Source organism: Budorcas taxicolor, chromosome 4, assembly GCF_023091745.1.
Source record: "Budorcas taxicolor isolate Tak-1 chromosome 4, Takin1.1, whole genome shotgun sequence".
NCBI lineage: Eukaryota > Metazoa > Chordata > Mammalia > Artiodactyla > Bovidae > Budorcas > Budorcas taxicolor.
The window spans coordinates 62,820,402-62,845,105 of NC_068913.1; the positions used below are offsets into that span (position 1 = coordinate 62,820,402).

Below are 24,704 nucleotides of genomic sequence, written 5' to 3' on the forward strand. Positions count from 1 at the left end.
TGGCAGAGCCAGGATGGCAGCTCAGGTAGTGTGACTCTAGAGGTTGTACTTTTCATCACTTTACTAGTCTGATGACAGCTAGAAGTTTTAGACTTAATATAACGGGTGTCTGAATTTTCTAGCTTCTGTCACCATTCATATAAGATATATACGTGTGAATTTTCTAGATGTTTTTTCCAGAAGATCTTTCAATAGCATTTTCCATTCTTATGTTTACCTTTTTGGTGGCTTTCCCATAGATGCTGATCATCTGTGATTTTTACCAGTTTTCTTACTTTTCTTAGTCTGTCTTTCTGTATATTTCTGTTTAGAGAAAAAGATCTCAACATTCATATTCTTTTCATGTGAAAATTTATGAAGAATGAGAAGTAGATAGTCATGCCCATGAGAAGTAGATATCATGCCCTGAATGATAGATAAAAAGTATTTTTAGTAATGTTGAGACTGTGTTTTCTGCCAAAGGAGAACTTCAAGTTCTATAGGATCATCACAGACGAATGGTTGATTCTTCTGTGTGTTCTTAAAAATTGGAAATATTTTTTTCTTTATCCAAGTGCTAATTATATGCTAGCGATTAGATGGGAGACATACCTTCTGAGTTCTGCAAAACCACCAGATGGTCTTAGAGAAGCCAAGAGAAAGTAAGAACTCAGCCTGTTGGATATTGACAGGTGTGCAGTGCTTGAGCCCCTTTATCCCATGCTAAGAAGTATGTGCATAAGTGTTTTGTAAAAACTTGTGAAAATGAGTGAAAACTCTTTAGGATTAGAAAAATGTGCCTAGCTACAATTTAATTTGTAAATCAGTAAACATAGCTCATTACTCACATCAGAGTAATCGGAGACAATTTACTTTATCTCTGTTTCTTTTACAGTCCATCAATATTATGGAACTGACTTTACAAAAGTACGGAAGTTATGAAAAATTTGAACAGGCCACCGGTGGTAGCCTGCTGTCTAAAACTCGAATCTGGAGTCATGTTAGGAAGTACATGATGAAAGAAGGCTGCATGGGTGAGGTATGAAATCATGAGTGAACATGATGAGTTGACTGAACATTGTAACTCTCAGTGAGTGCTACGTGTTTTTCTTTTTTTTTCCTGCAGGTTTTGTTTTCCCAGCATTATTTTACTCATTGAATAAGTCATCCAGATTTCTAATTAAATATAAGTTTAAGTTTTTGTTGCGTTGAATTGTTGTGTTCAGTTTATTTTTCCTCTCATTACCATTTTTGTGTAGCTTGTGGGAATATATGAATTGCTTTAGGAAAATTATTAAGGAAGAGACTTCCCACAGTGGCCTTTCTTATTAATGGCCAGTTCCTAGTGTTCAGTCTCAAAGTAAGCGTTGACATAGCAGTGACTAGGCTCCTGCACCTTCCTTCGCATCATTTCATCCCAGGGACTGTATTTGAGAGCAGAGCAGAGGGACAGTCTCTGTGCCCTCTGCATAGCTATCTACTTTTCTTTCAATCTAGTAAAGGTTCTTGAGTTCCCAAAGCTCAAAATTCCAAGGAAAGTGATTGATTCTGCATTTCAGCTTCTTGGTTTCTTGGTATAAACAAAAGAAAAAGGTGTTAATTTATGGGTCTATTGTATGTGAAAACTTTCTCCCCCTGCCTTCTATGTTTCGTCTTGTATATGTGTGTATTTTAACTTTTGCTTCTTAGATTGTAGTTCATCTCACTGAGGACCTGCTTTCCAGAGCTTCCATGACAGTAGTAAATGGATGTCCAACGTTGACCATCAATGTTTCCACTGCACGAGAGCACTGGCTGGAAGGAATGCTGAGGCATGAAATAGGTAGGCGACCACCCTTCTCCACTTACTCAGTTGTAATAACAAATTACCTCAAGCACCTTTTTTTAATACTTTTTTCTTGGTAGTATTTGGCAAAAAGTGATGAAACTGTTAGGTGTCTCTTGAACTTAAAGTGAAGATATTAGTGTCTTCAAATTAAATTTTTTAGGGTACTGTGTAAATGGAGAGTCATTTAACTCCTCTGGATTTCAGTTCGGGCTTCCCTGGTGGCTCAGACAGCAAAGCATCTGCCAGTTCACCCACCTTCAACTGAGGGAATGGAATTAAGTGACCTCTGAGATTCTTTTCAAATATCAAGTCTATAATTCTTCTCTTAAAAAGAAAATAAATTGCCTTAAAAGTTATACCTCTTCTAATGAGAAATACAATCCTTCTGAAGGCAGTGTCCTCGGTCAAACCCAAAGGCATTAGGGTCAGGCCATTTTCTGCTTTGTTTTGATTTGTTAGGTATACATCAATTTGGTTTTAGAACTGTTGGTAGAATCTTTTCTTGGAGAAGAATTGAAATGAGAATGCATTTCTTGCTTTTCATGTGCCTTATTTTTTCCATAGGCACACATTATTTTCGAGGTATTAACAACCTTCAGCAGCCATGGAACAGTTGGACTGGCCGTAAAAAACTTGAACTAAAGCCAAACAACCCCACAGAGGAAGGACTGGCGAGTATCCACAGTGTCCTGTTTAGAAAAGACCCCTTTTTATGGAGGGCTGCCCTCCTCTACTACACTGTTTATCGCGCCAGCCAGATGTCTTTTTGTGAACTATTCAGAGATCTTGGACAGTTTGTCAAGGACCCCAATACGAGATGGGATTATTGTGTACGAGCCAAGAGGGGATGGACTGATACCTCTCAACCAGGTGAGAGTGCCTTAACTGTAGATTTTGTGATTTATTGGGTAACTTGTCTGTTGATTTTGGTCACATCCTGCTCTTCCCATCATTGAATCCACTCACCTTTGAAAAATTAAACTTCTGTTACTTGAGGTCAGTGCTGATTTTACCAAACCACATTTTGTTAGCAGTATTTTGCTCATTTCTTAAGAAAAATTTCAAACCTACAGAAATTGGGAAATAATGATGGAATGAACACTTAAAATACTCTGGATTCACTAGTTGTTAACATTTTTCCAGTTTTGCTTTCTCTCTGACTTTAAAAATAGTATTTTTGAGATACGTAGTTCATCAATTTTAAATATACAGCTCAGTGGTGTTTATAATGTTCATAGAGTTGTGCAGACAATACCGCTAATTCCAGAACATTTCATCACCCTCAAAAGAAATTTATCCCATTAGCAGGCATTCCCTGTTCTCTTTCCCCATTGTTCCCAGCAGTAAATAACCATTAATCTACTTTTATTAGTTTTGCCTGTTTTGGATGTTTGATGTACGTGGAATCACATGTGATCCTTTGAGGCTGGTTTCTCTCAGTGCATTTTTAAAGTTCGTTCATATTGTAGCATGCATCGGTATACCAGTCCTTTTTATTGCTGAATAATGTCCCAGTGCATGCATACGATGCCTTTTATTTATTCTTTCACCAGTTAATGGGCATTTTGGTTGCTTGCACTTTTTGGCTATTATGATTAATGCTATTATGAGTATTTGTGTACAAGCTTATGTTGCTCATTCTCCTGAGTGTATACTTAGGGGTGGAATTTTGGGCTTATAGGTAACTCTGTGCCCAACCTTTTGAGGAACTGCCAGTGTTTCCAAAGTGCTACACCGTTTTACAATCCCACCACAGTGTAGGAGGATTTCTAGTATACCATATCCTCCAAAACACCTAGTATCTTCATGTTTTAATTACTATTATAGCCATGCTAGTGGGTATAAAGTGGTTAACTCGTGGTTTGTCTGCTGGCTAATGATATTCAGTATCTTTTCATGTGATTATCAGCTATTTGTGTATTTTCTTTGGAGAACTGTTTAGAGAATGTGCCCATTTTTAATTGGTTTGTCTTTATTATTGAGGTAAGAGGTTTTTTTTTTATATAGTATAGATACAAATCTCTTACCAAATAATGAAATATTTTCTCCTGTAGTATGTCTTCTCACTTTCTTGATGCTATTCTGACTTTGTTTTTAAAGTGTTTTTTTTTTTTAATGTGGGCCATTTTTAAAGTCTTTATTGAATTTGTTACAATATTGCATCTTTTTTTTTATGTTTTTGGAGTTTTGGCAAGAGACACATGAGGGGTCTTAGCTACCTGCCCAGGGATTGGGCCCACACTCCTTTCATTGAAAGATGAAGTCTTAACCACTGGACAAAAAGGGAAGTCCCCTCTTTGTGACTTTTTAAAAAGTTATGTATTCCTTGGTTTGTTTTGGCTACACCAGGTCATTCTTGGGGGCTTTCTCTAGTTGCAGCGAGGGAGGGCTACTCTCTAGGTGTGGTGTGGGGGCCTCTTGTGGCGGTGGCCTCTCGTGGCAGCACACGGGCTTCAGGCGTTGTGGCTCATGGGCATAGTTGCTCATGGCGTGTGGGATCTTCCCTGGGCCAAGGAGCGAATCCATGTTCTCTGCATTGGCAGGCAAATTCTTAACCACTGGACCGCCAGAGACGTCCTCTCTGTAAATTTTTAAAAGCAAATTGTACACTTGACATTTCATTCCTTAAGAACTTAATTAAGCATGCATTTCCTAAGACTAAAAACATTCTCTTCTACTTAAAACAGTATCATTATCACACTTAAGGAAGTGAGTTTTAATTCAGCAGTATCAACTCTTCCATACACTGTATTTAAATATTCCCACCGCCTCCAAAAATGTCTTTTACAGGGGTTGGAAAAAGTCACTGTTCATGCATTACTTCTGGCAGCAAGGTCTCTTTAACCACTTTTAATAGGGAGACATCTTGGACATTTGTTTTTTGTTTCTTGTCATACTAATGGTTTTGGTTTTTTCTGATTTATTTTTTAAGATTTATTTTATACTGGAGTGTACAGAGGAGCCTGGTGGGCTACAGTCCACTGGGGTGACAAGGAGTTGGAGATGACTGAACAGCTGAGCACACACACACACAGTTGATGAACAGTGCTGTGTTAGCCGAACGTGTACAGTGAAGTTGCCCAGTCACGCAGATATATCTATTCTTTTCCAAGTGCATCACCCATTTAGGTTACTACAGAATTTTACCACAGTTCCCTTTTCTATACAGCAGGTCCTTTCTGGTTATCTGTTTCAAATATAGCAGTATGGACATGTTAATCCCAACCAACCAGTTTATTCTCGCCCCTACCGATCTCCTTTGGTAGCTGTAAGTTTGTATTCTAAGTCTGTGATTCGGTTTCTGTTTTGCAAACAGATGCAAACTTGATTTGTATCATTTTTTTGACGCGCTATATAAGCGATATCAGATCTTTGTCTTTCTCGGTCTTCACTAAGGATAATCTCCTGATCTATCCATGTTGCTGCAAATGGCTTCTTTTCAATGGCTGGGCGATGTATACCATCGTATGCGTGTGCCTCTGCTTTACTCATTCCTCTGTCAGGAGCCATACTGGTTTCCTCCATTATTGTAAATAGCACTGCAGTGAACATGGGGGCACACGTGTCCTTTACCCATAGTTTCCCCAGATAGATGCCCTGGAGTGGCAGTGCGCGATCATCTGGTACCTCTAGTTTTAATTTTTTGAGGCATTTCCATAATGTCCTCCATAATTTACTTTTTGCTGTACCAATTTACTCTTGTTAACATCCTCTTCAGTATTTATTGTTTATAGATTTTTTTTAGTTCAGTTCAACTCTTTTATTTTTTACATACAGGAGACCGTTCTAGATCCCACGTCTAGTAGATTTTTGATCATGACCATTTGCATTGGTGTGAGGTGATATCTGATTGTAGTGCTGATTTGCATTTCTCTGATAATTGGCAATGTTGAGAATCTCTCCATGTGCCTTGTGGCCATCTGTGTGTGTTCTTTGGGGAAATGTCTGTTAAGGTCTTCTGCCCATTATTAGATTGTGTTGTTTGTTTTGTTTGATATTGAACTGCGCGAATTCTTTGTATGTTTTCAAGATTAATCTTTGCAAATATTTTCTCCTGTTGTGTGGGTTGTCTTTTGTTCATGGTTTCCTCAGCTGTGCAAAAGCCTTTGAGAATAATTAGATCTTATTTGTTTCTTTCAATTTTCATTTTAATTTGAAGTAGATCTAACAGTGTTCTGTTAGTTCAGGTGCACAGTAAAGTGATTCAGTCATACATGTACATGTGTCTCTTCTTTCTCAGATTCTTCTCCCGCTTGTTTTTGGAGAATATTGAGCAGAGTCCACAGTGCTATAGAGCAGGCCCTTCTTGGCTATCTGTTTCGGTCTCATAATGCATTGTAAGTCTCTGACTCCCAATTTGTCCTTGCCCTCCATCTTTCCCCTTTGGTAATAACCCTAAGTTTGTTTTCTAAGTTTGTGAGCCTGTTTTGTTTTGTAAATTTCATTTGTATCATTTTTTTTAGAGTCTGCACGTTAGCAATTTCAGGTGATACTCGTCTTTCCCTATGTGACTTCACTTAGAATGAGAGTCTCCAGGGCCATTCCTGTTGCTGCCAGTGGCATTATTTCACTCCTTTCTGTGGCTGAGTACTGTCCCATTGGGCATGTGTATCAGACCTTCCTTACCCCTTATCCTATTGATGGAAAAATAGGCTGCTTCCATGTCAGTTACTGTAAACAGTGCTGAAAACACACTGGGCTGCCTGTATCTTCTGCACCGAGGGTTTGGGCAGAGGTGCCTAGGAGTGGGATTGCTGCAGCATGTGGTATCTCTACTTTTCGTTCTTACGGAACCTGCGCAGTGTTCTCTATACTGGCTGTACCAGTTTACATGCCCAGCAACAGTTAGGACTCAGTTTCCCCCATGCCCACTCCAGCTTTTGTTGTTCATAGGTGTTTTGGTGATAGCTGTTGTGACTGGTGAGAGATGGTATCTCACTGTAGTTTTGATTTGCCTTCCTCTGGTAATCAGAGCTGTTGAGCATCTCTGCATGCCTCTTAGTTCTGCGTGTGTTCTCCGGAGAAGTGTCTGTTTAGGTCTTCCGCCTGTTATTTGGTTGCATTCTTGCTTTAATTGATACTGAGCTGCATGAACTCTTTGTATATTTTAATGATTGAGCTCTTTTTGGTTGATCCTTTACAAATCTTTTCTCCCATTGTGAGGGTGATCTTTCCTTTTGTTTTGGTTTCTTCAGGAGTGCAGAAATTTTCATTTTATTTAGGTCCTATTTGTTTCTTTTAATTTTTCATTTGAAGTATAGTTGATAAACAGTGTTGTTCCAGATATGAAGCAAAATGGTTCCTTTATACATATGCATGTATCCATAGTTTCTCGTTTGTTTCTTCCCAGATTATTAGAGAATATTGGCACAGTCTCTGTGCTATACAGGAGGTCCATCTTGGTTATCTGTTTTCAATAATGTAGGTTATATATGTCAGTCCCAAACTCCTAATTTATCCTTGCCCTCCACCTTTACAATTCAGTAACCATATGTGGGTTTTCTAAGTCTGTGAATCTCTTTCTGCTTCATGAATTATGTCATCTCTATCAGTCTTACTTAGATTCTGCATGTAAGCAACTTCAGATGATAGTTCCCTTTCTCTGTTTGACTTACTTCACTTAGTATGACAATCTTCACGTCCATTCAAGTTGGTGCCGATGGTATTATTTCATCCTTTTCGATGCCTGAATAAGATTCCTGTGGAAATATGTACAACATATTCCTTATCCTTTCTTCTGTCAGTGGATATTTAGGTTACTTCCATGTAGTGCATGGGATCATAAGAGTTGGACACGACTTAGGGACTAAACAATGGCAACTTAACGTTTGTCATTGTAAAGAGCACTACGATCAACACTTGGCTACCATTATCATTTTAGACCAGGGTTTCTGCCAGATATATGCCAAGGAGTGAGATTGATGGATCACTCAGTTCAGTTCAGTTCAGTCGCTCAGTTGTGTCCGACTCCTTGAAACTCCATGAACCGCAGCACGCCAGGCCTCCCTGTCCATCACCAACTCCCAGAGCCTACCCAAACACATGTCCATCGAGTTGGTGATGCCATCTAGCCATCTCATCCTCCATTGTCCCCTTCTCCTCCTGCCCCCAATCCCTCCCAGCATCAGGGTCTTTTCCAATGAGTCAACTCTTCGCATGAGGTGGCCGGAGTATTGGAGTTTCAGCTTCAGCATCAGTCCTTCCAGTGAACACCCAGGACTGATCTCCTTTAGGTATCTCTATTTTTAGTATTCAGGTAACCTCCATTTGTTTCTGCAGAGTGGCTGCTTCAAGATTCCATTGCATTTAGCAGGGTAGGAGGGTTACTTTTTCTCGGTGTCCCTCTCCAGCTTTTATTCTTTGAAGACTTTGTGGTGGTGGCCATTCTGAGTGCCGCCAGGGGATACATCTAGTTGTCCTTTTGATCTACAGTTCTCCAGTAGCAACCCAAATAGAGCAGATTATCGTATGCCAATTTTGTGTTTAAAATTGTGAGATGAACATATACCTCTTGAAACTGGCTACGTAAGTCTGCTTTCTTATAAATTACATTTCTCAGCTACCCCAGCACATTTGTTTAGGGCAGGTATCTTTCACCACCTCCCAGTCTTTCTGAATATGATGTGCCCTTTTGTGCCTGTTTTAAAGGTGTAGTTATAAGAAACAGCCACATGGTGGCAGGCTTTATTGATGCCCCAGTCTGTGACTCAAGAAACTAGAGCCTTCTGAAACTTATTTTTCCTGGGTCATAAATGAGAATAGAGGTACCCTGGAGAAGGGCATTGTAACCTGCTCCAGTATGCTTGCCTGGAGAATTGCAAGGACAGAGGAGCCTCGTGGGCTAGAGTCCATAAGGTCGCAAGGACTCGGACGCTACTGAGGCCACATAGAACCCAACCAGAGGAGAACGCAGTGTTTCACAACACACAGCCCAGGCTTTCAGTGCCCTACTTTTCCTTCAGCCGTAGCGCATCCCAGTGCTCCAGGAGCCCTGTGCTGGATGCTGTGATGCATGCCTGGGGTGACTCTAAGGAAGGAGGCTAGAGAGAGAGAAGCCAGCACCAGGAGACGTGGAACAAGGTGACGTCTCAAAACGTTTCCAGTCCACAGAGTCTGCCTGCCTTTGCGGCACTAGGCGCCTTTGGCTGTGGGAGTGCCTGTTGGATCTGGAGATTGTGCTCCCATCCAAAGGGAACAGGGCGCTCCACGTCCAAGGTCATTTGCTGGCACAGCCTTCCCAGATCCTTCAGCCCTCTGCCAGCCCTAGCGTGGGACAGTGGCCTGCTCTCACCCTGTGGATGTGTGTCTACCGGGATGCTGAGGGTCCCGTGGAAGAGGACAGGCATTGTCTTTTTAATCTAAGTTTTTGTTGATACTGTAGTATAAATGATTTACAGTGTCGCATTGATTTTAACTGTGCACACACATGGTTCAGTATCAGAAAGACAGAGATCAGCTCTTTTTAGGCTTCTTTTCCCATAGAGTTGTCAGTGTTTCTTTCATCCTGTTCCTGTGCTATACACCAGGTCCTTTTTATTGATCTATTTCAAATGTATAAACAGGTACCTGTTAATTCCAGTGACCTAATGGAATTCCTTGCTCCTGCATCTTCTCTTTTTGGGCATCATATGGGTTTTTTTTTTCCTTTGTGAGCCTCTTATGTATTCTCAAGCTCTTTTTTTTCTTTTTTGCTAAATCTTACTTTTCACCCCTAAGTGTTATCATAGAATATATGTCTTTCTCTGATTTGTTCACACAGTATATGTTCTGCTGGTCCAGCTGTATGTCCCCAAATGGAATTATTCCATTGGTTTTCAGGAGGAGGAGTATTCCTCTGCGTGTTTGTACCTAAGCTTCTATATCCCTGCCTCTAGTGATGAACATTTTTGTTGCTTTTCTGTCCGGGCTGTTTTAAACTGTGTGGCAGTCAAGGGTGAGGTGCGTGTATCTTTATGCGTTGTGGTTTTGTCCCTCTACCAGCCAGGAGTACAGTTGCTCAATTGTCAGATGACTGTATTTCTTTCCCTGAGAAACCTCCATCCTGTTCTGTTGATGTCTGTTAGCAGTTGCCATTCCCTGCCACATGGTACGAGCATTCTTTTTTGTGCAGGCCCGTCTCTATCATCTATCATGTGTAATCGTTCAGTGATGGGAATTTTGTTGACAGTCAGGGAATACACTTCTTTTGATTTACAATTCTCTGGTAAGGAGCAATATGATGTGTGTTTTTCTGGGAAACGTTTTGTGTATAAGAGGGCATGATGAAAATTAACCTGCTGAAATTGGCTTCTTGGAAGTCTGGCCTCCTATGAATTCCATTTCTCATACCTACACGGGGACGTTTCTGGATGGCAGGTATGCTTCCTACCTCACGGTCCTTGCATATATGGTGTACTCCTCAGCGCCTGTTTTATGGGTGTCGTTACGAGAATGGCCACCAGGGGGCAGGCTTTCTTCAGACTCAGACATCGAGAGGCATTCTGCAAGTTTTTTCCCCCTCCTTGGGTTGTGAATGAGAGTGGAATGTGGCAAAACACAGAGCCCAGGGCTTGTCTGTGTTTCTTTCCTCTCCCTTCTGCTGCCCTGCGTGAATCCAAACCCTCAAAGATACCTGTGCATTTTGGTGTAAGCCACACTTGGGGCAACTCTAAGGAAGGCGGCTAGAGATAGGGAACCCATCAGCAGAAGAGGAGGAGGCCAGGCGAATTTTCAGAGCTCTCCAGTCCACGGAATCCACCTGCCTTAAATAGGCTGTGGGATGTGCCCACTGGATCTGGAGATTGTGGTCGCATTCAGAGAGGACCAGGAACTACGGCTCCAAGCCAGGTCATTTGCTGGCACAGCCTTCCCATCTCCTTCAGCTCTCTGCCAGCCCTGCCTTCAGACACAAGCCTGTTCTGACCAAGTGTATCCACCGGGACCTTGAACATCCTGGGGAAGAGGGTAGGCATTTTTTAATATTTAATTTTTAGTTTATATTGAAGTATAGCTGGTTTACAGTGTCATGTTTATTTTCACTGTGCACCCACATGGTTCCGATTCAGACAGATAGAGATCCACCCTTTTTAGGCTTCTTTTCCACAGATTTGTTAGGCTGTAGAGTCTAGTTCCCTGTGCTGTGCACTAGGTCGTCTTTGAGAATATATTTCAAATCTATAACTGGGTACCTGTTAATCCCAATGACTTAATGGAATTCCCTGCTCCTGCACCTTCTCTTTTGGGGCACCCTATGGTGTTTTTTTTCTCCGTAGTCTCTTGTTTTCAAAGCTGCTCTTGTCTTGATAAATCTGAATTTTCACCTCTAAGTGTTATCATATGGTATTTTTTCCTCCTCTGGTTGTGTTCATGCAGTATAATGTTCTGCTGGTCCAGCCATGTGTCCCCAAATGGCATTATTCCATTTCTTTTGGGGGAGGAGTAATAGTCCTTTGTGTGTTTGTATGTAAGCTTCTATATCCCTGCCTCTCATGATGGATATTTTTGGTGGTTTTCTGTCCTGGCTTCTGTAAACTGTGCCACCGTCAAGAGTGTAGTGTGTGCATCTTTATGCATTGGGTTTTTGTCCTTTTACTAGCCAGGGGTGCAGTTGCTCGATTATCAGGTGACTCTATATTTCTTTTCCTGAGAAACCTCTGTCCCATTCTGCTGATGCCTGTTAGCAGTGTCCATTCCTCGCCACATCGTAGGAGGGGCCTGTTTGTCAAGGTCCCTCTCCAGCATCAATCGTGTGTAATCATTCGGTGATGGCCATTCTGTTGACTGCCAGGGCATCCAGGTCTTTGTCCTTTTGATTTGCAATTCTCCAGTAAGTAGTGATACGTGTGTATTTTGGTGGGACAGTTTTTATGTATAAGAGGGTGTGATGAAAATTGACCTCTTGAAATTGGCTTCTGGGAAGTCTGCCTTCCTATGAATTCCCATTTCTCGTGCCTTCGCCGGGACATGTCTGGATGGCAGGTATGCGTTCCCATCTCACAGTCTTTGCATACCTGCTGTACTCCTCAGTGCCTCTTCTATGGGTGTAGTTACAAGAAACCGGCCACCAGGCGGCAGGCTTTCTTCATGCCTGGGTCAGAGACTCAGGCATCCACAGTCATTATGAAAGTTTCCCTCCTCCCCCTCCCCCCACCCGTGGGTTGTGAATGAGTGGGCTGTGGCAAAACACACAACTCAGGGCTTGTGTGTTTTACTTTCCTCTCGCTTCTCCTACTGGCCCAGGTTAATGTCAACCCCTAGAAGATCTCTGTGCAGTGTGCTGTGAGCCCTCCATGGGGCAACTCTAAGGAAGTAGGCTAGAGATAGGGAACCCATCAGCAGAAGAGGAGACCGGGTGACTTTTCGAAGCTCTTCCAGTCCACAGAATCCACCTGCCTTGGTGGGCACTAGGGAGAAATAGGCTGTGGGATGTGCATGCTGGATCTGGAGATTTGGTCCCAATCAAAGAGGACCAGGCACGACAGCTCCAAGCAAGGTCATTTGCTGGCACCACCTTCGCGTCTCCTTCAGCCCTCTGCCAGCCCTGCCTTCGACACAAGCCTGTTCGGACCACGTGGATGTGTATCCACCGGGACCCCGAGGATCCCGTGTAAGAGGATAGGCATTTTATTTCTTATTTTTTAGTTTATATTGAAGTATAGCTGATTTACAGCGTCATGTCTGTTTTCCCTGTGCACCCACGTGGTTCAGATTTGGATATTTAGAGATCTACTCCTTTTAGGCTTCTTTTCCACAGATTTGTTAGGGTTTGGAGTCTGATTTCCTGTGCTATGCACTAGGTCCTCTTTGAGGATATATTTCAAATCTATAACTGGGTACCTTTTAATCTCAGTGACCTAATGAATTCCCTGCTCCTGCACCTTCTCTTTTGGGGCTCCATATTTTTTCTTTTTCTGTGTAAGTCTCTCTTGTTTTGTAAAGCTGCTCTTATCTTGATAAATCTGAATTTTCACCTCTAAGTGTTCTCATACATTTTTTTTCCTCCAGTTATGTTCTGCTGGTCCAGCCATGTGTCCCCAAATGGCATTATTCCATCTTTCTTGAGAGGAGTACTATTCCTTTGTGTGTTTGTACCTGAGCTTCTATATCCCAGCTGCTCGTGATAGACATTTTTGTTGCTTCTCTGTCCTGGCTGCTGTAAACCGTGCTGCAGTCAAGGTGGGGTGCACGAGTCTTTATGCATTGCGGCTTTGTCCCTTTACTGACTATGAGTGCAGTTGCTCAATTATCAGGTGACTCTATATTTCTTTCCCTAAGAAGCCTCCGTTCTGCTGACGTCTGTTAGCAGTGTCCATTCCCCGCCACATCGTAGGAGGGGCCTGTTTGTCGAGGTCCGTCTCCGGCATCGATAGTGTGTAATCATTCGGTGATGGCCATTCTGCTGACTGCCATGGGATCCAGGTCTTTGTACTTCAGGTTTGCAGTTCTCCACTAAGGAGTGATCCTTGTGTATTTTGGTGGGACAGTTTTTATGTACAACAGGGTGTAATGAAAATTGACCTCTTGAAATTGGCTTCTGGGAAGTCTGCCTTCCTGTGGATTCTGTTTCTCACACCTTCGCCAGGACATTTCTGGATGGCAGGTATGCGTTCCCATCTCACAGTCCTTGCATACATGCTGTACTCCTCAGTGCCTCACCGTATTAACGGTGTAGTTATGAGAAAGAGCCACCAGGCGGCAGGCTTTCTTCATGCCTGACTCAGGCATCCAGAGCTATTCTGCAAGTTTCCCTCCCCCCCCCCCCCCCCAACTCCCCGGGTTGTGAATGAGAGTGGAATGTGGCAAAACACACAGCCCGGCGCTTGTGTGTGTTTCTTTCCTCTCTTCTCCTTTTGGCCCAGGGGAATGCCAAGCCCTTGAAGACCTCTGTGCAGGGTGCTGTGTCCATACTCTGGGCATCTCTCATGAGGGAGGCTAGAGATAGGGAAGCCATCGGCACAGGAGGCGGCCAGGTGCCTCTCACAGCTCATCTGGCCCACTGAGTCCACCTGTGTTGGCGGGCATAGCCAACAGTTGGCTGTGGGATGTGCCCACTGGATCTGGAGATTGTGCTCTCATCTCAGGAGGATCAGGCCCTACAGCTCCAAGCAAGGTCATTTTCTGGCACAGCCTTCGCATCTCCTTCAGCCCTCTGCCAGCCCTGGCACACAAGCCTGCTCTGACCATGTGGATGTGTAATCACCAGACTGCAAGGAACCCCTGGACGAGGGTAGGCTTTTTTTTTTTTTTTTAAGTTTTGGTCGATACTGAAATAGCTTATTTACAGTGTTGTTTTTATTTTTCCTGTGCACCCACATGGTTCCATCTCAGATAGAGACCTACTGTTTTAGGCTGCTTTCCCCATAGTTGTTAAGATTTGGGGATTAGTTTCCTGTGCTGCACGCTGCTCACTCGCTCAGCCGTGTCCGACTCTCTGTGACCCCGTGGACTGTGGCCTGCCAGGCCCCTCTGTCCGTGGGATTCTCCAGGCAAGAATACTGGAGTCGGTTGCCATGTCCTCCTCCAGGGGATCTTCCTGAACCAGCCATCAAACCCAGGTCTCCCGCATTTCAGGCGGATTCTTTACCGTCTGAGCCACCAGGGAAGCCTGTGCTATTCACTAGGTCCTTTTTGATGATCTATTCAAATGTATAAATGGGTACCTGTTAAATCCTAATGACCTAATGAAATTCCCTGCTCATGTACCTTCTCTTGGGGGCACTATATGGTTTTGTTTTTTCTCTGTGAATCTCTCAAACGGTTGGGGTTTTGTTTTTGTTTTTTTGCTAAATTAGTTCCCACCTCTAAGTGTTATCATAGAATATGTCTTTCTCTGATTCTGGTCATGCAGTATAATGTCCTGCAGGTCCAGTCGTGTGGTCCCAAATGACATTATTCCATTTCTTGTTCATGAGGAGTCGTATCCATCTGTGTGTTTGTACCTAAGCTTCTATATCCCTGCCTCTCTTGATGGACATTCTGTTGCTTTTCTGTCCTGGCTGCTGTAAATGGTCGGCAGTCACGGGTGGGGTGCACGCGTCCTGAAGCATGGGGAAGCACTGTGGTTCTGTCCCTTACTGGCCAGGAGTGCTCCTGCTCGACCATCAGGTGCCTCTCTCTCCCTGAGAAGCCTCCATCCTGCTCTGCAGTGTCTGTTACCAGTGTCCATTGCCTGCCGCCCCAGGGATGCCCCTCTCTAGCATCTGTCCTGTGCAGATATTTGGTGATGTCCATTCTGCTGCTGCTAGGGGGACACACCTTGTCGTTTCGATTTGCAGTTCTCCAGTAAGGAGCATATCGTCTGCATTTCCTGGAACACGTTGTGTCTAAGAAGGTGTGATGAAAATTGACCTCCTGATACTGGCTTCTGGGAAATCTCCCGTTATGTATTCCGTTTCTCATACCTACTCTGGGACACTTGTGGACGCCAGGTATCCTTTACCTCCTAAGCGCTTGTGAATAGAGTCGACTTACATTTCACTCTGCATCTGCTTGCTTATTTATATTCAGATGTAAGTTTACTCCTTTTGCTTTTTTCTAGTTTAATGTGTGACTAGTAACATGCAGAATTGTTTATTTAGTTCCTGGAATTTCTGAGCTTTGTCAGATTGCTGAGCCAGCAATGTGGGTGGGTTCCTGACACAGGTGGTTGGGTATGATGTTGGAGGTGAAACTCCCAGTGGGTTCACCGGCCTTTGACACAGTTGGGAGTTGGTCTTTGTGTCCTGACGCTTTTGTTGGCTCTGATAAGTGGGACCTGATCTGCAGTGCTGGCTAAGATGCCCAGAGTGTCTCGAGCTGTTGTCCTGCTGGTGGCTGAGGCCCATCAGGTGTTACAACTGCTCTCACCTGCTGCGGGCTGGGCTGAGTCCTGGCATAGGAAACTGCCGTTGCCCCGGGGCTTGTGTATGTCTGCTTGTGGCTGGGATTTATTTCTGCCTGGCTTATTGCTTGGTCCGAGATGACCCAATATTGGTGCCTTCAGGCTGGTGAGTAGGGTGGGCCTGGAACCTGGTCACAAGGCTATAAGCTGCTGGGAGGATTCCAAAACAGTTTCACAGCACCAGTTCCGAGATGGTAGAACCAACTCCTCAAAGTGGCCGTCACCAGTGCCTGGATCCCCAGGGTGACCTCTGCCTTACTGGAAGATTTGTTAGGATCGACAGTAGTTCTGACCAGGCTCCTTTCAAATTACTGCTCCTTCTCTGGCTCTCAGAGCATGTGAAATTTTATGGGCACCTTTTCCTTTAAAAGTGGAGTCTTTCTCTTCCACAGTGTCTGGATCTCTCCAGAGTAAGTCCCTCTGACCTTCAAAGCCAAACACTCTGGGGTCTTGTCCTCCCCACACAGGATGCCTGGGCTGGGGAGGGGGATGTCCGGCTTATTCTCCTGCTCCTTGTGAAGGCCCCTCTCCCTGCCATTGGTCTCCGTTTGTAGTCTCCCACCTATACTGCGACTTCCCCCTCCTGCCCACCTAGCCATGGCTCCTCCTCTGTATCTTTTGTGTAGAGATATTTTTTGGTAGGCTTTGGTCTTCCTCACTGATACTTGGTCTGTGAATTGTGTAATCTGGGTATGCCTCTGAGAGGAGCTGTGCTTAGGGTCTTCCTAGTTCATCATCTTGGGAACTCTTGAACAATAATTTCTTAATATATGATCCTCCATTTGGTAGAATTCTAGTTCCCTCTAGTCCATTTAAACCTAGAGCAAAAATTTTAAAAATTTATACAAGTTATGTCATGATGGGAGAAAGGTTTTCTTTGTAAGTAGAACACCATTTTTTATCTAGGCTCAGCTCTCATTCCTGGTTTTCATATTACATATTCTTTATAAATTCAGTTCTAGTTTTTGGTTTCATTGGGGGAAGGAGTAGTATCAAAATCATCTACAGTTAATTTTAATAGAGTAAAGGGTACTATTTAAAAAACAACAAAGGGATTTCTGAAATCTGTTCTACAGCTTACCTTCCCCAGCCTTCCCCACCCAGATGGCTTCAGTGTATCATGGGAGTTAAGTTTATGATCAGAGGGTGGGTGGGATAATTATGAATCATGTATTTTAAATTAGTAGTGTTTCTTTAGGGGAAAATGCTGTTTTGATGATGGGGAGCCAGGGAAAAGGAATTCTTAAAGGGAAGCTACTCAGCTGCACTCATTTGTGGTAGTTCTTAAGACCTTGCACCTTACATTCTATGTTACGGTGATAGTTAAATTTCTAATTTTGCTCCACCCCTTTTTTTGTTATACACAGGACTGATTCCTCTAGTAAAGTGAATGAGCTGGTCTCTAGTTACTTAGCTTCTTTAATCAGAAAGTAAACACTGTCTTGGTTCCTCCAGGGTGTTTCAGTAAAGACCAGGTATACTTGGATGGCATCCTGCAAATCCTCCGCTATAGAGAGACCATTGACTTCCATCTTCTGACCACCCTGGGGAAGGTGAGTGAGGCCAACAGCACGCCCAGACACACCAGGTCAGCATTTCCTCCAGCTCATTTCGTGATTAAACAGATCTCAAGCTGAAACTCTAACAATAAAATCATATTCTTTATGTGGTAAGAGGGAAGAAATGGGGTTCTGTCACAGAAGCAAGTTACAATATGTCTTTGTGGACAGCAAAAAAAAAGGAATTTGGAATCATTAATTTTTATATGCACATTTTTCTAAAATATTTTAAGGTGAGCTGCAGGTATAACTCTACTCATCTTCATGCGTTAGCATGATCTCCCAAGAACAAGGATATTCTCTGACATGACCATATGATTTTCTAAAGAAATTTGTCATTGGTTCCATATAATGCCTGAAAAAACAGTCCACTTCATATTCTCCAGATCATCTCTAAAATGTCCCTTGTAGCTTTTTCATGACCCTAAATCCAGTCAAGATTTATGCCTTGCATTTAGTTGTTCTCTTTAAACTCTTAATTTATAAAGTCCCCCTCACCCTAGGCTTTTTCTTTTTTGTGACATTTTTAAGAATCCAGGACAATTTCCTTGAGAATTCCTAGAATCTGGACTATCGGATTGTTTGATTTTCCAGGCAAGAGTCCTGGAGTGGGGTGCCATCGCCATTTCTTATAATTAGCTTTGGGTTAAACATGTTTGCCAAGAAATGCTGCTTAAATGAGCCATGTGTCTCCCCGTGTGCCACATTAGACAGCATGTATTATTTTGTCCCATTATTAGTGACACTGTGTTTAATTACCCGGGTAAGTTAGTTACTGCCAGATCTTTCCTTTGTAAAGGTACCTTTTCACCACTGCATTAGTAAGTAATTTGTGGAATGATACCTTTAAATGTACTGTTCTCTAACCTTGCTAGAAATGGCTTTAACATCTCTTGATTTTTGCCCAAGTCAGCTATTACACTGGTAGTAGCCGATCAGAGGTCTTCGAATGCTGTTGCATTTCACTCCTCCCTTTTCTCCAGCTCTTCCAGTGACTGCTCTCATGCTTTTAAAAACATGTCTACATGTTTCCCAGCAAAGTAAAATATTCTGGGCTCACCTTAGATATTTCTTCAAGGAAGTCTTGATTCCTCTCAGTGGGAAATGGTATTTGGAAAACAAGATCTCAGCACAAGGCGTGTACATCACTTCTGGGGTGCTGATACTTCTAGACTTTTTCAATGAGCAAATTGTATATTTGTTTTAAATCATAAGGGCATTCTAATTCAAATCAGACACCACAAGGTGCTTTTACAGCCCTTTCCATTCCATGTGTGTATCTTCTTTTTCTTAAAATGAGAACCTTATTTCCCAGCATTAGTCTCATTAAACTCAGAATGGTTTAAGATAAAACTACATCAGTATCAACACCAAACCTATTTCCTATCACCTACTACAGTTAGTGACATAAATATTCAGTAAAATAATTGAGTGTTGATCAGAAGATAATACTTAAAACGAACCATGTTTTGGAATTTCACATTGCACAGATAATTTATAGAACTTAAAATTTTTACCCCTAAGCTTAATATAGTACCTGTGAAAGACTGGCTTCTTCCTCAAATGATGAAAGAGATGTGAAATTTTCTAAAATATTTAAAATTTTCAAAGCAAGAGAATTTAACAAAACACAAATTGTATTTCTCAAACTAAATAGAAAAATTTAATATATAATTGTGCTGATTTTCCTATTAATACAGCATTTACATTCTATTTTCTCAATTCTTTTAGATTTAGGCAGGAGATTTGTTTAGTTTAATTTCTAGACAAAGTATCTAAGTCCAAGATAGATTGTTAAATCACATACTGACTTTTCAAAATATGGTGATGGTATGCGTCTACACAGTAAAGTTTTATTTTAAGGTATTTTCCAGGTATTAATTTAGAAAGTTTACCTACTTCAGACTTCACTAAGACCAAGGGAAGAAATTGCCCTTCAAAATTTAACTGGTAGTTATATTTAAAAATTAACCCATCCCTTTTTTCAGGTCTCTTATGAAGATGTGGATCGCTTAAAAGGATTGGCAGTTACTGAAAACATGAGGATTCCTCACTTTTTGCAGGACCATAGCCGATATATGGAGCACTTAGAGAAGATCATGGAAGTGAATGAACTGACTGACAGGGAACTGAAAGACCTTATATGTTAAATAGTTTTCTTGCGAACATAGCTGAGTTATACCTCCATGTATATTACCAGTTAGGTGCAGTTGGCACCAGCAGATTTATAAAAGAAGAATGGGTTTACATGAGTCTTCTGAAGAATGATCTGCAGTATTCAGCTAAATATTTAAGTTGAGAACAAATGTTAAACTGTTTCCCTAAAATGTTTCTGAAGGCTCCAGGGGAAAGTTACTCCTGTTCTTATCTGAATCTCAGAGTCAGCTGAAAATACTGCTGATGAGTGTCTTTGAGGAATCCTGGTCAGATGGCATGATCAGCTTCTTCCTGAGCCATAAGTGTTGGTCTTAGTGCCCCTGCCTGAGCACCAAGACCAGCTCTGCCTGGAGATTGAATTCTAGTGTTCAAACTCCAGGGGGTCTGTCTTATTAAATAAATAATGGTAATTATTCTTTGAAAAATCAGTCTGTATTGTATCCCCAAAAGCTAGAAAATAAATTTAAGACTTATTTTCCTATATGTTAAGTAATGTGGAAGGGAAAAGCAATTTTTAAAGTTATTCATTTTTGTCCAGTTATCCCTTAGCTAAACTTGGTTTTCATTTGCTGAAATATATCATACCTCTTCAAAATGTTAACCAAGTTTTAGGGTCTTTTCTCCCCATTCCTCTCTATTCCTTTTTGTTAATGAAAATACAAGTCTCAGAGAGGTTTTTCTACCTAAATAGTTGGGCAAGAGAGAAGCCACTTACCTTTTTTTAAAATTACATGGAGCAAGGGGCTGGATGTTGACTGGGTAGCATCTACAGTAAGCTTAACTATACTCTGAGAAGCAGAATTTCTGGGCATTGCTATTGGATACACTGGCTCTGTGATATTGGCTCAGAGTATTTAATCAAAATCTTTGACTTCATCAAGCCAAAAATGATACAGTTTAAATTTCAAAAATGAGTTCTGTTTCATTACACTTATACCTAGCTTTGTAATTTATCAATTTCAATATATACTTGTGTGTGTTATATATATATACACACACACACACTTGGGATCAAGTGGTTTTTCAAACAGCTTTTTTAGTAATCAGAAAGGATACTGCTGTAAATACCCCATTCAAAATTGCTGTTGTAATTTCTACCCAAAGTGTGCGAGTGTATCTTTACCTCAATTCAGGCTTAACTATGGTGCTAACACTGGTAGATGTACTCTGCAAAGCCTGGTTCACATCCATACTAGGAAAGGATTTTAGAAACTCTTTTGCAGACTAGGTTATGTGATTTTTCTCTTTACATATCTAGAAGGGCTTGCCTCAAAGAATGATATACTTCAAACTGGCACCTGGCAGTTCTTGCAAAGCCACACATTTCGCCTAATCGAGCAGACCAGGCCCTTTGGGGCACTGCCGGTGCCCGCACCTGTGTCGTGCTGGCTGGGGGCACAGTGCACCGGTATTAACCAGACACCAGAATACCACTCTTGTCCCTCCAGGCATCATTTACCTGTAGCAGAGTCACCCAGTTTCAGTTTGTGTAGTGTTTTCTGACTTCACTTTCAAGCTTATCAAAGGTAATTGTGAAAACAATGTTTTATTAACTGAAATTGAAACACACACAGAAATGGCAATATTGATGTCCTGTGACTTAAGACTAAATGCGTATACATTCAACATTTGTAGGCAATAACACTGCTAATCTTATGTTGTGGTTTAAATATAAAGGAAAACCATAGCAGCCTTAATTTCCTATTGGTTGGATTGTTTGTGTGGTTTCAGTCCCTGCATTTTAAAATGGATAGATATTATATGATCTGAAAAAGGAAAACCTTTCTTGCCTTACTGCTTTGGTATAGAGACAAAAAACAGGAGCACTATCTGGACAAAAAGAAAAAAAACCTTAAATCACACTGATAAAGATAGTTCAAAAGTTAGCACTGAACCAAAAGTAGTTTAAGATTAGCAGAAATACTTAAAGAGCTCTAAGCTTTAAAAGTTGAGATTGAAGATTTAATGTTTATTCTCTTTCTCAAAATAACATTAAGGTCAGTCTTGTTCTCCCAAAATAAAAGTTTTTAGAAATAGAAAATTGTAGCAGCGGTACTTAGAATAGTTGAAGGTCATACTAGTTTTAATTAGAATAATCAGTTGCTATAGGTTACTGATTAGGATTTCATCAATTTTGTCCACTGTAATTCTAACATAGCTGTGTCAAAGTCTGATAAACTGTTAGGTTTTTTCACAGATTTGAAGTGAAATTGTTTGCAAACAAATCCATAGTCATCTTTATATTTTCACCTTTGTAAAAGTGTTTAAAGTATGTATCATTTGTTTTATATCTGAGCATTTTGTGTCCAGCTGCAATAGAAATAAATAGCACTGAGGTTCTCAAATTAACTATGTTAATATATATGCATGCAAACTTCTGTTCTTTTGAAACTTATATTTTTATTGTGGTATTTCTGGGCATTTATTGTGGTAAGTATTTCAGTACCATCAGTAACATCTATCTTCTAGTATTCGTATTTATAGAGAAATACTGCATTTGCCACACTCTACCTTTCCTCTCATTAGCTCAGTGTATCTCCCCATGGGGCACAGGAAAGAGAGGGAAAAAGTCCATTTTAATTTATTACCCTGTTTTAGTTATGCATAACCTCCTGAGGAGCAGGCTCTGTGCTGTGTATTAGAGGTCCTCTGATGAGAAAGACAAGAAACGTTCACACTCCAGTGACTAAGAGGCACAGACCCAGGTTACAGCAGTACCAGTACCACGCCCAAAAGCATTCCCAAAAGAATGAAAACCAGAGTAAACAGGTCTGCTCATGTGTTTGAAGCATAGAGAGAAAGATCACTTGCAAAGTAGTAAGCATTCACATTTTATTACCACTATTTGCAAGGCTTGTTTGGAGCCTGAGCAACTTCAGCCTAGGGACTAAAGAATACAGCTGTTTGGGTCATCAGAGGCCCTGAGGCGATCCCTTAAGCAGATGCCCAAGGGAGTCAACACATTGGCCTTGTCAGTTGGCTATAATTTCATTTTTGTTCATTCTGATTCCAGCAGCTAAAGAAAGTAATATCTTGAAACTGCCAGGATAAGAAATACCAGCGTTTGTTAGCTAGCTTTAAGAATATGTGGAATTTCAAGTACTCAGAAAGCATATGGAGAGGAAGTGAGAGGGCAGCCATCTCTAAGCCAAAGAGAGAGGCCCAGAACAGATCCTTCCCCTGTGGTCCTCAGGAAAAACCAAACTTTGCAACACCTCGATCTTGAACTTCTAGCCTTCAGCTGTGCCTGGAGAACAAGGACAAAGCTGAGAGAAAGCGAAAATCTGGCCACTGAGAAGCGACTACTGAAAATACATCTCTCCTAGCTGCCTTCACAAAAGACAAGCGACTTCAGAAGTGGCAGCAACCTGGCTGAGTCAGTTTTCCCTTGTTTGTGTCACCCACCCCACACAACTTGTCACCCATCTACAGACACAGCTGACTTGGTGAGAGCTTTGGGATCCAGCACCACACGCCAGGCAGCCTGGTAGGAGTCTCTCCTGCCCATGCATTGGCTAATAGGCATGCAGGTCCTGGCTTGGACCCTGCAGTGGCTGTGAAGCTGCTGCAATGTGGAAACCCCTGGACAGTACTGTCTTAGACAGTCACCCACAGACAAGAGCGCCTTTGTGGAATCTGCGTTTCCAGTGGAGCATTTTCAGCACACTTGTGGAGCAGTAACTGAGCTTAGGTTTTGAAGAGGAAGAGTTTGATTTTACCCTCATTACCCTTCCCCCAAGGTGGCACAGTTCAGGGCCAAGAGAGACCTCCTCAGCCTGTGGTTTCTCCTGGATGGGAAAATGTGAGTGAGTTTGTTCCCAGCTTTTCCAACAGCGTGGGAAGCTGCCAAAAAGATCCATTTCTCTCCTGCCTCCTCCAGATGACAGACTCATGAGCTGCATGGCAGGGAAGTGAAAAGTTGGTTTGAGAACAGCAGAGAGGCTCTGTGACCCTATAAAGCCCTCCAAGGGTCCTCCTGGGGCCTCCCAGGTGGCACAGTGGTAAAGAACCCACCTGCCAATGCAGGAGTTCTGGGTTCAGTCCCTGGGCCAGGAAGATCCCCTGGGGTAGGAAATGGCAACCCACCCGAGTGTTCTTGCCTGGAAAATTCCATGGACAGAGGAGCCTGGTGGGCTGCAGTCCATAGGGTAGCAAAGAGTCAGACACAACAGCACGCATGCAAGCACATGCATGGGTCCTAACTCAGGGTCCCGTCGAGAAGCTAGCCCACAGGGGACACCTTACCCGTGGATCTCCCCGACTGGCCCATGGGAACCAGCAGTGCTCCAGTGCCTCACATACACGCACCATCCTATGGCCAGCTCCGTGCCTGCACTCCTGAGAGCAAGCAGACTGCTAGTGAGCATGAAAAAAAAAAAATGCCAGCCTGAATCTGCAGGCCAGAGAGACCACAAACATGAGCTTTAGCCCCACTCTTGGGAAAGCAGAAGGAAGTTGCCAGCATCTAGCTTTCTGCATTGCAGAATCAAGAGAAGACATACAAGCTTAAGAATTCTGCCGTAAGAGAGCAAGGACTGTGGAGCAGACTTAACCATGGCTAATGAGAGAAAGCCTCAGAATCTCTAGCAGGGATGGCTAAAGTTACTTCTCTCCTGAAGCAGTTACTGAAGACTAAAGGAAGTGACTGCTTCTTCAACCACAAAGGCAACAAAGCAAAACTTTAAGAGAATTTGACACTACTAAAGGATTATGATAATCTTCAGTTGATCCCAAAGACATGGAGATCTGTGATTTACATGCGAAAGAGTTAAAAATAACTGTTGTAAGGAAGCTCAGCTAAAACCAATTTTGATGAAATCAAGAAAACATGAATAAAATGAACAGTTTAACAAAGAGAAATCATAAAGGACCGAATAAATTCTGAAGTAGAAAACTACAATGAATGAAATGAAAAATAGCATATCAGAATGTATCAAGCAGAAGAAAGAATCTGTGAGATAAATGATGGGAACTTTGAGATCATTCAGTCAGAAGAAAACAAAGAGTGAAAAAGAATAGTGAAAGCCTACATGATGTATGGATACAATCAGAAGAAAAAAAATTGCAAATTAGTGGCATTCCAGAGGGAGAAAGGAGTAGAAAGCTTATTAGGGAAATAATAGCTGAGAATTTGAGAACAGGAGAATTTCCTAAATCTGAGGAAAAATTTGGAAATTCATTGGTCAGACTCAGAGATCGTCTTCAAGACATGCCATAATAAAACTGTAGAAGACAGTCTTTAAAAGGGCAAGAGAAAAGAAGCTTGAAACTTACAAGGGAACCTCCATACTATAATTAAGCAGATTTCTCAGTGAGCACTTTA

General features: G+C 42.0%; 1 protein-coding gene across 1 annotated transcript in view; it reads left to right on the top strand.

The window, feature by feature from the left end:
- The window catches only part of MATCAP2 (microtubule associated tyrosine carboxypeptidase 2), a 40,688-nt gene extending 21,314 nt beyond the window's left edge, over positions 1–19,374 (top strand). Inside the window, exons 2-6 of the mRNA XM_052639016.1 lie at positions 875–1,018; positions 1,669–1,801; positions 2,372–2,677; positions 17,121–17,218; positions 19,213–19,374. Coding sequence (XP_052494976.1) covers positions 875–1,018; positions 1,669–1,801; positions 2,372–2,677; positions 17,121–17,218; positions 19,213–19,374 — 843 coding nt within the window. The remainder of the gene's footprint in view (positions 1–874; positions 1,019–1,668; positions 1,802–2,371; positions 2,678–17,120; positions 17,219–19,212) is intronic.
- The last annotated feature ends 5,330 nt before the right edge of the window (positions 19,375–24,704 follow it).